The following is a 13,870-nucleotide window of genomic DNA, read 5'->3' on the forward strand; positions in this document are numbered from 1 at the left end:
TGCAAGGGGGAGAGATGGCGTTGTTGTAACTAAACTTGGGGCTATTCATTTGTTCCTTTCTTACAGGAACCAGCTTCAGCCTCTCCTGGGAAGGTTCAGCCAGTCAGAGGCTTTGTTAATCTCATCTGGGGTTGAGCCAGGCACTCTGGACGGAGTTCTCCTGGATGCTGGCTGTTCTTCCATGCAGTTAGACACACCTGAAAGAGGCTTCTCCCTGCAGAAGGATGGGCCCTTGGACATGAGGATGGATCATGACAGGTACACTATAACAGAACATTTCTTCTTGAACCTCAAAAACTGGCTGCTCTGCAACCCCAGTGCGTTTCCTTTCCTCTTAAAATGGAGAATCCTTATCCTCAAACCACATCTGATACTGCATGAATGTCCTGGCTGTCTTTTGCCAAAAAGCTTTTTTCTGTCTAAGTGCTCAGCCCTGGTTGTTGTCTTTGCCTTCTTTGAGATGAGGGGAACGTTCCAGTGGTGAGTGATGAAACCAGTAATGTTTTATTAACTGCACCTTTAAATGGTAGCATTTTTGGAGTGTGTGGTGCACAGTTACAGGAGCATCTCTCTTTCAGAGGCCTGTTATTTCCACAGTTTCTCTGCCTGTACTTGATCTGCAGGCTCACAACTTCTTGCTGCAGTTCCTTTCCTTTTCTGCCACACTTGCTGTTTGTGGAAACTTCACTTCTCTCAGCAAAGGAGCAGTGTCCCTCTTTTGTGCAACGGCCGTTTGATCCAGTTGCTTCTCTGTGAAGGGAACATCATAAAAATAAATAAATAAAATCCTCTTCATTTTATCTGCTAGCTTAAATCAGATAGCCACATTGCTTTTAGCATGCTAGTGGGACGTTGTCTTCCATGCCCATGTGTTTGTTGTAAGTTCTGCTTAGCAAAATTAAAAGCTTCCTTTCTCTTTGTGTAGGAGGCACATCAGGCTTACTTAATTGTCAAATTAATGGTTACTGAGTAAATCACCTGTGTTTAAATTTGGATTGGTGTTCAGTACTTTCTAGAGCACGATAATTTCCACTTATGCAGTGTTTTTCATCTTCAGACAACCTGATGTATTTCTGCAGCACTCTGCTCTTTACATGAGCAACCAAAGATCTGTCTTGTCTGGGTGATGGCTGTAATTGCATGACACATTACATGACAGGCAATTTTTTCTTGGTGTTTTGATGAACGTAGTGTCTTAAATGCCATTTGTTCTTTCATTGCCCACAAGAGCCAATGGGAAGCCTCAATTTCTAAGGAATTAGCTTACCATATTAATGCTAAATTTTAACACAGCAAATTTCATGACACTTGCTTTTTCTGGTCTTGTGCAAAATGCTCCCATGGTTCTCCTGGGATTCAGTCCTCAGATTCCAGGAATCTGAACTCCAGGCTTACGTGTAATTCGGATGCATCATGAGAAAGCAAACACAGAACAGGAGCCTCAGAACAAAGGGTACCTGAGGCATAACAAAAGCCTTACGCTGTGGTTGTTGCTATGATACTACATGCCTCCAAGTTTTTTCATCTTTTGTAAAATACTGCAGGGGACTAAAAAATGCCTGAAAGCCAAGAGAATTTAGAAGAGAATTTATTAGGTAGTTTGTATGTTTTCTCTGATTAGTAAACCCACAGATGATGTTCATAAAATACCCTGAACTATTTCAGTAGCCAAGTGACAGAGATGTAAATACATAGATTGAAGGTTTACTCTGTTTAAATTTGTAGTGAGTCCTGTAGTTTATATGACTAGGTCATTTCTATTATCTCAGGAGAGTATTTCTATATAAATTCTTATGCCTTTTAGTGAAATGTTTAATTATCTTCATTAGCAATTGTTTTCATAGCAGGAGATTTGAAATAAAAGATTCTTGAAATCAGTTCTGGCTAGAAAACAACATATGATGCAAGGTGGCTGAAATGAACCCATAAGAGGCAAGTTTATATTCTAAATCTGGCTGAAGAGAAAGGTCACACATAATTTCCATCCTAGCACGATACTGGAATATATTTATTCTTAATTTAACATTACTTTTCACTAAAAGGCCTAAGAATCTATATAGAAATGCTCTCCTGAAATAAAGAAATGACCTAGTCATATAAACTACAGGACTCACTACAATTTAAACAGTGTAAGCCTTCAATCTATGTATCTATATCTCTGTCACTTGGCTACTGAAATAATTCTGGGTATTTTACGAACATCATCTGTGGGTTTACTAATCAGAGAAAACATACAATAAATTCTTTATTCTAAACTATTAAGCATAGTTTATGATAACACTTGGAAGTTAAAACTGTTCTAACTGAAGTTAGGGAGCAAACTCCACCTAGACCAGCGAGAGAAAGGGATGTAAAAGGCACAAGCATGATTTATAACACTTGGAAGTTAAAACTGTTCTAACTGAAGTTAGGGAGCAAACTCCACCTAGACCAGCGAGAGAAAGGGATGTAAAAGGCACAAGCATGATTTATAACACTTGGAAGTTAAAACTGTTCTAACTGAAGTTAGGGAGCAAACTCCACCTAGACCAGCGAGAGAAAGGGATGTAAAAGGCACAAGCATGATTTATAACACTTGGAAGTTAAAACTGTTCTAACTGAAGTTAGGGAGCAAACTCCACCTAGACCAGCGAGAGAAAGGGGTTTAAGAGGCACAAGCATGGTTTATAACAGCGCTTGAAAATTAAAACTGTTCTAACTGAAGTTGAGGAACAAACTCCACCTAGACCAGTGAGAAAAGGGGATTTAAAAGGCAGAAGCATGGTTTATAACAACACTTGGAAGTTAAAACTGTTCTAACTGGAGTTAGGGAGCAAACTCCACCGAGACCAGCGAGAGAAGGGGATGTAGAAGGCGCGAGCTGTTTCCACAGCTCTGCCCTCTCCAATGTGCACCCCTCCCAGGCAGTGTGCAGTGTGTGTGTGTGTGTGTGTGGCTCCATGGAAGCTCACCTCTGGTGGATGGCAGCTGACCTCAGGGCACTAATTGGACTAATTGGCTGCTGTGTGTGCAGGTGCCCTGGCATGGCCACGGCCGCGGATGTGGTGAACGCGCTGGACCGGCGGGCCCTGGCGGCAGTGCTGAGCGCGTACGGCGAGGAGAGGCACGCCAGGAGGATCGCCTCTGCCATCGTGCAGGCACGCAGCATCTACCCCATCACCAGCACCAGGCAGCTGGCAAGCATCGTGGCAGGTACCCTCATTAATTCTGCACAGGAGGGAAGGAAATATTAATCCCCGCCAAGTCCCAGAGGGATCTATTTGTACTTGGAGTGGCGCGGAGTCTAATCCTGCCCCTTCTGCTCTGATGTCAGCTCTCTTCTTTTTTTTCTTTTTTTTTTTTTTTTGTATTTTAATTTGACAATTAGTTCAATAATAGATTTAACATGAAGTGATTTATCATTTCAAGCACCACAGAATGACAGCAGCCTTGGGTATTCTTTATCCTGGCTATTGATCCTTTCAAATACCAGATATGTCATATCTGTCCTAGTTTTAAGTGTCTGTATTTTAATATTTTAAGGGTAGGTACCATGGCAGTTTCCAATTACCAGTAAAATCAGATCATTTCTGTCTTTTTTAAAGAATCAGGAAGCACAAAGCAATACATGGCTTGCTTCAACTTGTGCGTGCCAACTAGATCAGCCTGAAGAGACTATTGAAACACTTCATCTTCCTTGCTCCTCACTGTAAACAGCTGGAAGAAAATGCAGTTAGGCAGGAGCAGCGCTTGCATCAAGAACCTTTATGTTTGTTTTCTCAAGTAAAAATTTTCATAAGACACGAATCCTGTTCATTACCATAATAGGTAGCATCAGGATGTTTTTGGTTTTTTTTACCCAAATGATGAAAATCACTACATCTTGTCACACATAAGTCTAAACTGCTGACTTTGAATACAGACCTTTAAAATTCTAATCCAAATTTAACATTTGCTAAAGAACAGTGTAAAATATTTTATCGGTATTCCTGAAGACTATTAAAAATTTCATGGTATTCTTAAAAATTTGTATTACTTAAACTGGAAGTCTAAGGCACTTAAATTTAATGATGGAGAAATCTGAAAGTCTGGATTTGTAGAAGTCAGTCAGATTAGCCCAGTCAACCAAGGCTCAAAGTTTAGCTGATATGATAAAAGAACCTGAAGACACTGCTTGCTGTTGTAAGCCCCTGCTGTAAATACAGTGAATATAACCAATCTTAAAAAAAAATAAAAATAAAAGAGACAAAGCACTATGAGGCTTTTATAAACTTTTAAATTTTTAATGTCATCATTAGCAATATCCTGAAATAACAATTGTGAGCTTTGTCATATATATTCCATGCTTTTTGAAAAAGTGTTGACAAGACAATGTACTACCCCTGAGCTGGAAACAACTGTCTCACTGTGTTAAAAATATAACATATGGCACACAAGCAACTCAGTAATTCTGAAATAATTTGTGGTGCCGTAGCTGAAAGTAAGGGAATGAAAATACAGCTGTATGCAAGAGAGCAATTGGAGATCCCTTCATGTTTAATGTGCTGCATGTGAGCCAGCAGTTGATGTTCCCTTGCTGTGACCATGAGAAGGACTTTTTTTTGTCCTCACTTTAAATTCCCTGCTATGTTTGAAGAGCTTCTTGATCCACAAGTCAGGTATGCATCAGGTAGTGTACATGCCAAAAACAATGAGTCCAGCACACATCTGCCAAGACAATAAATATGTATGTTTGGTGTGCTTTTCTGGGAGCACACAAATAATTATAACAATTTTAGAGCTGTTACACTGATCCCTGTTTCCATAAAACTTCCTCCAGTTTTAATTTGGTTTATCCAGTAAGGAAGCACTGTGATGGATCCTATCAGTTTTTGAACTGATTAAGAAAACTTCAAGGAAATTCTTCATAATTATGATATATTTTGATTCATTTATCATCTGTAATTAACATATATTCTTACATGGAATTATATTGGTGAAGTTAAGCTAGAGCTACAGTGCCAGACACCACAGCTACAGGAACCTCTTGATGACACAGTCCAAAAAAACACTCATTAATTCAGGACTTGACCAGAGTAAGATTTATGACCTATTGGTTAAATGTTATGTCTTTTAAAAAATAAAATATTAATTTGAATAATAAAATCTTACATTTTAGATTTTGCAGATTCTCTGCAAGCCTGATTCTCTTCCAGAGCAGGGTCATCATTTTTGCCTGGTCTAGGAACCAGAACACAAGCAAAACAACCTGGCCAATGAAGCTGGGTGTCAGCATATGAGAATCTGTGTAGTGCCTGTATTTCTTTCTCCTCTTATTGATTACTGTGGATTCAGATGTTCCAGAGCTCCCAAGTTTCATCTTAAGGTCCAGCTGATCATCAGAATCACAGTGAATCTAGACTTGGACTAACCTGAGCTTGGAAAATTTAATTTCTTTTGATAGAAGGCTAGATTTCTGGTCTTTCCAACCACCCCCCGAAAGCTTAGAACACGTGTTGCAGTTCCTAATCCATTGGGAGATTGTCTTGGTTTGGAAAGACAGGAGTCTGCTAAGGAAGGCAGGAGCCTCCCCTGAAATGGAGAATGTAAACCCTCCCCACCCCTCCGAATTGCTATAAATTTAAATTAAGGGGCTCTCAGGCAAAGATATGGGAGCAGGAAATAACAGTTCTTTAATAGGGAAGGAAAAAAAATAAAAGGATAAAATAAACAATGCAGTCCACTAGAACAACACTGACAGAGTCAGAACCCAACCTGACACCCTGTGGGTCTGGGTGTTGGTAGCAGTCCCATTGGAAATGTGGCTGCAGTCGTGGAAGAGGCAGCTGCTGTTCCTCTGGGAAATCCAGTGGAGAAAGCCGTGCTGGTGTCTCAAAACCTCTGGATTATATCCAGGTAGGAATGCTTTGCTCCTCCCTCTGGGCGGAGCATCTCACAATGGGATGTGATAGTTCTTATCAGCCATGCAGTGACATTCAATAGTCTGTTATCAGCAGAGGTCCCCTCCCGAGGAAGGTGTGAATGTGGTCACTCAAAGAGAGAAATAAGGCAAACTGCCCACTTGACAAAGGTAATCTGCCATACAGAGGGTAATTGAAAACATCTTGCATTGCAGTCTTCAACAGAGATAAAAGTGAAGGATGTAGTTTAAAAAAAAAACCAAGGAAACAAAACAGCATTGAAAATTTTGTCTTCCTCCTGGTGTTTATAAATATTATCCAAAAGGCTTCTGATCTGGTTAAATAAGATCTCTAGGAGCTGTGGAATCTGCAGTAGGAGGAGTTTGGGGAACAGCATCTTTTCCTGCAGCACGGTGGAACTCTTCTCGCTGTTTGTAATTTTCACAGAGCTGTTTGCAGCATTGAGTGCTCAGTAAATACTGAAAATCATTAGTTCTTAGCTGAAGAGTAGTGAATAGATGTGTGAAAGTTGATTAAGAAGCACTTCCTCGTGTCTTTTGTTGTACCTCATTGAGCTGTTTGGAAATACTAGGTCTGACTGCATGTGCAGTTAAAAATGGTGAAATTTTTTAGGATGTAATTTTCATATGCTTTTCCTGTACAACTAATGGTCTATTTTGATTTCTTTTCAGGGGGCAATATACCTTTTTTATCTATTAATTTTTGTTCAAAATTTATTTTTTCTGAGCATTATTTAGGTACATAATCTATGAACAAACAATTTTGAGATCGTGTGATCATCTGGCCTTAACTTGAAAGGAGTTGATGATGACATGTTAAAAAAATTTTCAAAGTTTAAAGAGAACTTTAATTGGTGAAGTCAATTTCTTTCAGACTGGCTCACTTCTACAGGCTTTAATTATCAGTTTGGAATCTGTAATATTGCCTGCATTTCAGCTGGGTGAGAATTAGCACTGTGCTGAGGGAGCCCGGACAAAAGGACATTGGTTGCGTCACAGCAACTTATTAAATGCAGTGCTAATTCAACAGGCGAATTCGTGCCAACAGGTGCAGGCTCTGAATTCATTCTTACACTCTCCCACTCCCTCACACTCTGGGGACTTGGATAGTTCCTATTGACAGGCACAGCACACTGCTAATTCCATTCACAAGCTTTTCAAATTTCAATACGTTTCAACGTGAGAGCCTATTAGATTTTTTTAAAGTGTAAGTATCATCAGGGCATCCTGAAACTAAAAATGGGTATTTCTCTCACTGGGATTCCAAAGCAGTCATCTAGCCAGAAGCATGGTGTTTTTATGAATGAAATTCACTTTACAAACTTCCCATACAGATTTTTTTTTTAATTTTTAAAATGTTTTTGTGCATTGAACAGCCAGTTACCAGGAAGGAATTTCTTTAAATGTCTTGGTAACTGGAGGGGCCTGGGTGAGAAGTGATGTGCCTGAGCAGAAAGCACAAATAGATTTTGATTTAATTGAACTAGAGGAGTAAGAGCGATAGGGGAATTTTTCACCTGTGGAACAGATCAGAATCTATTGCCTTGGCTAAAAAGCTGAAGACGAGTGTGACAGAAATTACATTTAATATATAATAATAACCAGATTAGAATACCGAGAGATTACCTTTATGAGTTAATCCCAGCCTTTGACAGTAGACCAGTAAGTCTTTGAACATGTAAACAGTTTGATTTTGGGTTTAGTCTGGGAGGTTTTGGTTCCATAAAACTGCAAAGCGGCTGGATTTCTTTACCAATTTCCTGAATACTAGTATTCTGTACTTTATTATAGGAGCTGCAGTGCTCTTTGTGCGTGTTCAACTGAGGCATGTAAGGTTGTGTTATACTTACAGAATATATCTGGCTTTACTTAATTTTTCTTCAGTGTGTGATAAATTATTCATGGTAATAAATTAATGTCAGAGTTAATTGTCATAGAAGTTTATTGTAGGAGGAAACTGCACTCAACAGCCATGGCAGGATTAGTGGAAGAACCTCCCAAAGACCTGTTAGTGTCCTAGTCGTGCTAATTGCCTCAGTGTCATTGTTCTTTTATTCATCTGTTCAGCATTGCAGTTGCAAAATATCAGTGTTGATGAGCAGACCAATGAAAACCTGCCCAGATATCAGCATACTATGTCCATTTAGATTTTTACAAAGCCGTTTGAAGTTGAATTTAGATGGATAGGATGGTTTCGGTTGGAAGGGGCTTTAAAGCCCATGCAGTTCCAACTGCCCTGCCATGGACAGGAACACCTTCCTCTGGACCAAGTTGCTCCAAGCCTTGTCCAGCCTGGACTTGGACATTTGCAGGAAAGGGGAATCTACAGAGCAACCTGTTCCAGTGCCTCCCCACCCACCAAGGGAAGAATTTCTTCTAATCTGATTCATTCCATAGTTGTGAGCATCCTACCCGTGCTGGTGGCTGTTACTGGACCTTTAAACAAAGTTGTGTTTATTTTGCCTAGCACAACATTCCTTTATGCTATCAGACAGTTCTCATCACACACAGCTGGCGCTCAGTGGCTGTTCCAAGGGCTCCATTTTCAAAGAACCCATTTTTAGGTGTGCAAAGAGACATGGAAACAGAGGCCGTGCCAGTAGGCACGAGCTTGGTGTCAGTTTATTGGGATTCCTCATGCTCTGTGGTTTTTAGCTCTCCTTTTAGTTGAGGTCTCTCATCCAAATGAGCTTTGTGACCTCATCAATGAGAGCACACATTCTGTTTGTGATTCATGGTCAGTACAGAAGGTTATGTTCTCAGGGACAGGAATTACATTGACCAGCTAGTGTAGCTTTTTCTGGAGTTGGTAAATGATGGAGAACCCTCACTCCTGCAGGCTGCATCTATTTACTGTTTTGTGAGACAGCTTCAGGCCACAAATTCACATGCACTCCTTGGCTGGGACAAGTCAATCCTGTTGCCACTTTCTGTCTTGAAGCATTCAGACTATAAGGATTGGAAGTAGCCACAGCTACAACGGGGTCTCTTCAGTGAATTTAGGAGGTGTTGGCTTTGGAGATCAGAGGAGGAAGGTAGGTAGGAAAATCAATTATATAGAAACATATCTTAGGGACATAGCATATGTGATAATAGCTGTGTTAATAACAACTGACTTTTAAAATCCCATTATTTTCCTTTGTCTTTGCTGAAGACTGAGATTGCTTTTGTGTTTGTGAAATTCTTTATGAACACTGAAGCTTTCTGACATAAGTGAAATCTTATCTTTAAAACTCTCAAGGATTGCACTTATAAATTCTTCTGTGTGCGCCTCTCATGGGTAATGATATCTCTATTAATTTTTTTCAATCACCCATGCAAATTTGAATTTAGACAACTAGTTTCAGAGGTACAGTATTCCCCTCTTTCACTTCACTCTGTAGAATATCAGTTACTTGATTGTGAGCTGTGTTTACTTCAAACTCTTTGCTTCATTATGTTGTAACTTAGCACTGACATGAAATTGGGGCATTCTAATGCATACACACCAATTGCATTGCCTCTTGTTTAGAAAAATAACTGTCCATTTATGTGTTAGCATGATTTGTTCAATTTATCTTTACCAGACTCCTGTGGTCACTTAGGTAATAGATTATAAATTTACTCAAGTTTCACAGATATTGCACTTTAGTTCCTCTGATCCATCAAATCAGGCTTCTCTAGCTTTTTGTTCTCTATCCATATAATGAAAGTTCAAGCTTAAAATACATTAAATATCGATATATTAAAATTTCTATCAAAATTTCGGTCTCTGTAAAAACTTGTTTGACTCATAAGAATTTTGAGGAAAGGAAGAGGGAGTTTTGTGCATCTAATTAAAAAAATATTTAATCTGGTGATTTTAGGACTGACAAACCTTGACACATTCTGTGTCAAACCTTGACACGTGCTGTGTAGGCACGTGAAAACACAGCAGTGTCAGCTGCATTTTCTAAATTTCTCAAGGAGTTTTTGTGAACATTTGAAGAAACACACATGTAGTGTTCAACAATTTTTATTTCCAAACAAGGATACCTCTTTTAAACTTCAGGTAGTTCGTTGAAAGATGGTTATTGCCAGGTAGACATTGTCTTCAGCCTGTGAAGAAATGCAGTTACCTGGATGCCACAGGTAAGATTGTGTCCATTGTACATTTTTTTTTTCCTTAAAAGTGTAACACAACCACAAATTCCAAACTGACATTGATTACACTGAGCTGTAAAGTGAGACTTGTCTGTCCTATCGTTTTTTCTCTTTATCTGGATTTCAGCCATTATTTTTTAGTTTAAATTGGTGATGCTTTTGGAGAAGGAACTTCTCTAAAAGATTCTAGGGAAAAAACCCAACCACAAAGCATCTTAGTTTAATAAAATAAAGATTTATTACAAAGAAGGAAGCTCACTACTCAAGGTTCAGTTTTGACTGTGCTTTCCGTTAAAGTCATCTTGCACGAGTGGATGTCAAGATGTAGAAGTATTAAGTTATTAACATGCATATTTTAAAATGTGTGACAGGTGCTTTTCCAGCATCAGCACTCTACGCACGGAAGGACTTGCTTCAGAGACCTGTGCATGTTGCTACCAAAACTTTCCAAGGCCTGAGGATATTTGTGAATGATGAGCTCCATGAACTCTTGATAGGGCTGAAGACAGCTGAGAAGTTCCTGAGGCCTGGAGGTCGCCTTGTAGCCCTGTCCTTTCACTCCCTGGAAGATCGAATCATCAAACGTTTCCTTCATGGCATTGACATGACAGAGAAACACAACCTTGGCTCAAAGCAGAAGATCAGACAGGCTCTGAAAAATGCCTCCAGAGGAGAAGACGCACAAGGATCTCCCTGTGGAAAATCCAACTCCAAGTGGATTTCTATACAGAAAAAAGTTCTCACACCTCAGGCCAAGGATATTCAAACAAACCCAAGAGGAAGGTCGGCCAAGCTAAGAGCTGCTATTAAACTCTAAACCAAAATATATGATTACATGATTGTATCATTTCCTGAAATTCTGTTTTCCAGAATGCTAATTGGACAGATATTGCCAAACAAAAAATACAAGGAAGGCTGTGAGAAAACACTTCTTTCTTACCTTTGTGCTTCTTTGTGCTTTGGTTAGGAAGCAGTATAGAGCATGAAAATGTAAACTAAATGCATATAAGTGGGTGTCACTAATTATACAAAAAAGACACCTTTTTTTAAAAGAGCATCAAACACCAATTTTATAAAATTGGCAGGTTTGATGCATTTATAGTATTCCCTTAGATTAATTTCAAGATCCTGGCATCTAAATTCAGTAGCTAATTGAGACATATTTTTATGGGAGTGGATTTCACACACCTGATTCAGATGTCTGCTTTAGTCTAGAGTAAGTTTAAACTCACCTAAGAATTTTTGATATATCTGTTTGTGTATCCCAGCTAACTTGTTGCATGAATGCCATTGGGACAAAAGGTAATTCTGAAATAAACTGACATCAGCATCAGCGTCTGTCCAGGAATTTGTAAATGGACTCTTAGCTTTTTTAAAGTAAGTATTTATGTCTGAGTGATCACCTGGTTGTTTAATGATAAATAATCAATGTATCTTAGGGGTGAAAAAAGGGTTATTAAAAATCCACTGTTGGCACTTGGATGCTACAGTAAAGCAGTCAGATTTGCACTTGATCATCTGACTTTCTTCCTGCAGCCATAACTCCTGTGCACAGATCCTCTACAACTTTTAGGTGCTGATGGAATTATAATTAACCCATCAAAAAAGCAATGTTGTGGGTCTTATGAAGTATTCTTCTTTGCTTGTGATCATTTATTGAGAGGTAAGTATTAAATTATTTTAGGAAAAGCCGACTCTTAACACTAGCTTTTTGTTTGAGTGCTATACTCAGCTGTAGAACATTCAGCATAATTTCTTGTTTAGTTACTATGAATTAAATTTAGTTAGGGGTTTATATTTTATCTTAAGAGACCACTGGTTTTCTAGTTTTATTTGCTACAAATGAGTGGAAAATAGTACAAGTTTCAACTTCTTTGACCTCTGACTCATCTCTTCAGGAAAAAGTCTTAATTTAGATAATCAAATTGGTACAAGGATTTAATTTGTGATGTCTGAAACTTGATTGGTAGAATAAAAAAAAATACTATTTCTGACTCAGCTAAACGACCACTACACTGGTTCCTGAGCAACTGACTGGATCATTCTGAACTTGACTTTCACCAAGCATCCTCTTTGTGTTGATGTAAATGATGACTTCCTGGTGGTTTTTTGGGTCATACTGACACAAGTTGATACTTAGGTTCACTGTCTAATACACAATATAGTGAAATAGCTGGATATTTAATTCCTTGGTAAAGGTAAGTCATATAATGTGTTCTTAGGTATAGATGATTGTGGCATTCATATTTTCTGGAAAAAATCCTTCTCCCAGGATTTTCTCCTGGGAAGCTGAGAAGCCTCAGAGAAAAAGGGAAACAATAATTATCTAATTTGCTTCTCCTGTGTTTTGCCCCTTTGGAATGTGTTTGGAGATTGTTTATCCAACAGGTGATTGTTTCATTGGTTTCATGTGAATTGTTTTCACTCTTTGGCCAATCAGTGCCAAGCTGTGTCAGGGCTCTGAAGAGAGTCACGAGTTTTCATTATTATCTTTTTAGCCCTCTGTAAGTATCCTTTCTGTATTCTTTAGTATAGTTTAGTATTCTTTAATATAATATAGTGTCATAAAATAATAAATTAGCCTTCTAAGAACATGGAGTCAGATTCATCATTCCTCCCTGCCATGGAGCACCAACCAAATACAATAGATTATGACATCTATCACTAACCTGAAACAACAGTTAAATGATGGGTGGGCATTTCATTCTTTTCTGAAATTTCAATATTTTTCCACTAGCTTCATCATACATGCTGCTTAAATAAAACATTCCTCTTCAAATAATATTGCTTACTCTTGTCATCTTTGAGACAACAGACTGTACCCTAAATAGACAGGGTTTTTTTTTGTGCAAACATTAAATATAAATAGCTAAGGTTATTTTTAGCTGAGATTTCATACTGGAATATATTTCAGTTGTAGATTTGAAAAATTGTGCCTCCAGCATAGGCTCAGCAGAGTTGTAGTGCCATGCTGTGCCTTGTTCAGGACACACTTCAGGGAAAGACCATCCAGTTATTATAGCAGAACTGGTACCTCAGAAGTTATATGAAAGCATTAAAATTCCTTATGGTTAAAACAGTGTTTAAAATCCGCACTTCTCACAGCTAAATTCAAAGGCAGAGTTTCTTAGGATAACTGAACAACTGCATACAGGGTTGTGTAAATGCTCCCTGATTTAGGAAAAGAGGCTTTTCTTTGCCTTTAGGTTGGAGTTGCACAGCCAGGACAGTACAAAATTTGTTGATTTTTTTTCCCCTTTAGAGGGTCTGTTTCTGTCTCCTCAGCATCTCCTCACTTTCAGCTTTGAACCTGACATATGGTGAGTCCCAGAATTTTAACCTCTGCTTGCCTGAAAAAAAAAGCATTCTGGTTTCCCAGAAACACTTCTGGTTATATTTGGTTAAAGCCTTCTTTTACCTGTAAGCATTTCAGTTAATTTCATTTCATAAAAAATTAGGGAATTTTACCACAGATATGCAGCGATACAAAAAAGGGAAATGGTTTTAGTTAAAAGAGGAGATATTTAAACTGGTGTTAGGAAGGAATTGTTTGCTCAGGAGATGGTGAGGCTCTAGAACAAGCTGCCCAGAGGAGCTGGGGCTATGCCAGCCCTGGAGGTGTCCAAGGCCAGGCTGGATGGGCTCTGAGCAGCCTGGGACAGTGGGAGGTGTGTGATGTTTGTGAGGGTCCCAGGATGAGGTGAGAGATGAATCTGACTCCAAGTTCTTAGAAGACTGATTTATTTATTATTGTTATCATTTAGATATATATTATATTATATTATATTATATTATATTATATTATATTATATTATATTATATTATATTATATTATATTATATTATATTA

General features: G+C 38.5%; 1 protein-coding gene across 1 annotated transcript in view; it reads left to right on the forward strand.

The window, feature by feature from the left end:
• METTL15 (methyltransferase like 15) overlaps positions 1-11,354 on the forward strand; it is a 77,497-nt gene extending 66,143 nt beyond the window's left edge. Inside the window, exons 3-5 of the mRNA XM_014309438.2 lie at positions 67-258; positions 3,014-3,192; positions 10,393-11,354. Of these exons, the coding sequence (XP_014164913.1) occupies positions 67-258; positions 3,014-3,192; positions 10,393-10,838 (817 nt within the window). The 3' untranslated portion in view covers positions 10,839-11,354. The remainder of the gene's footprint in view (positions 1-66; positions 259-3,013; positions 3,193-10,392) is intronic.
• Positions 11,355-13,870: the final 2,516 nt, after the last annotated feature.

This window comes from Geospiza fortis, unplaced genomic scaffold, assembly GCF_000277835.1.
Source record: "Geospiza fortis unplaced genomic scaffold, GeoFor_1.0 scaffold113, whole genome shotgun sequence".
NCBI lineage: Eukaryota > Metazoa > Chordata > Aves > Passeriformes > Thraupidae > Geospiza > Geospiza fortis.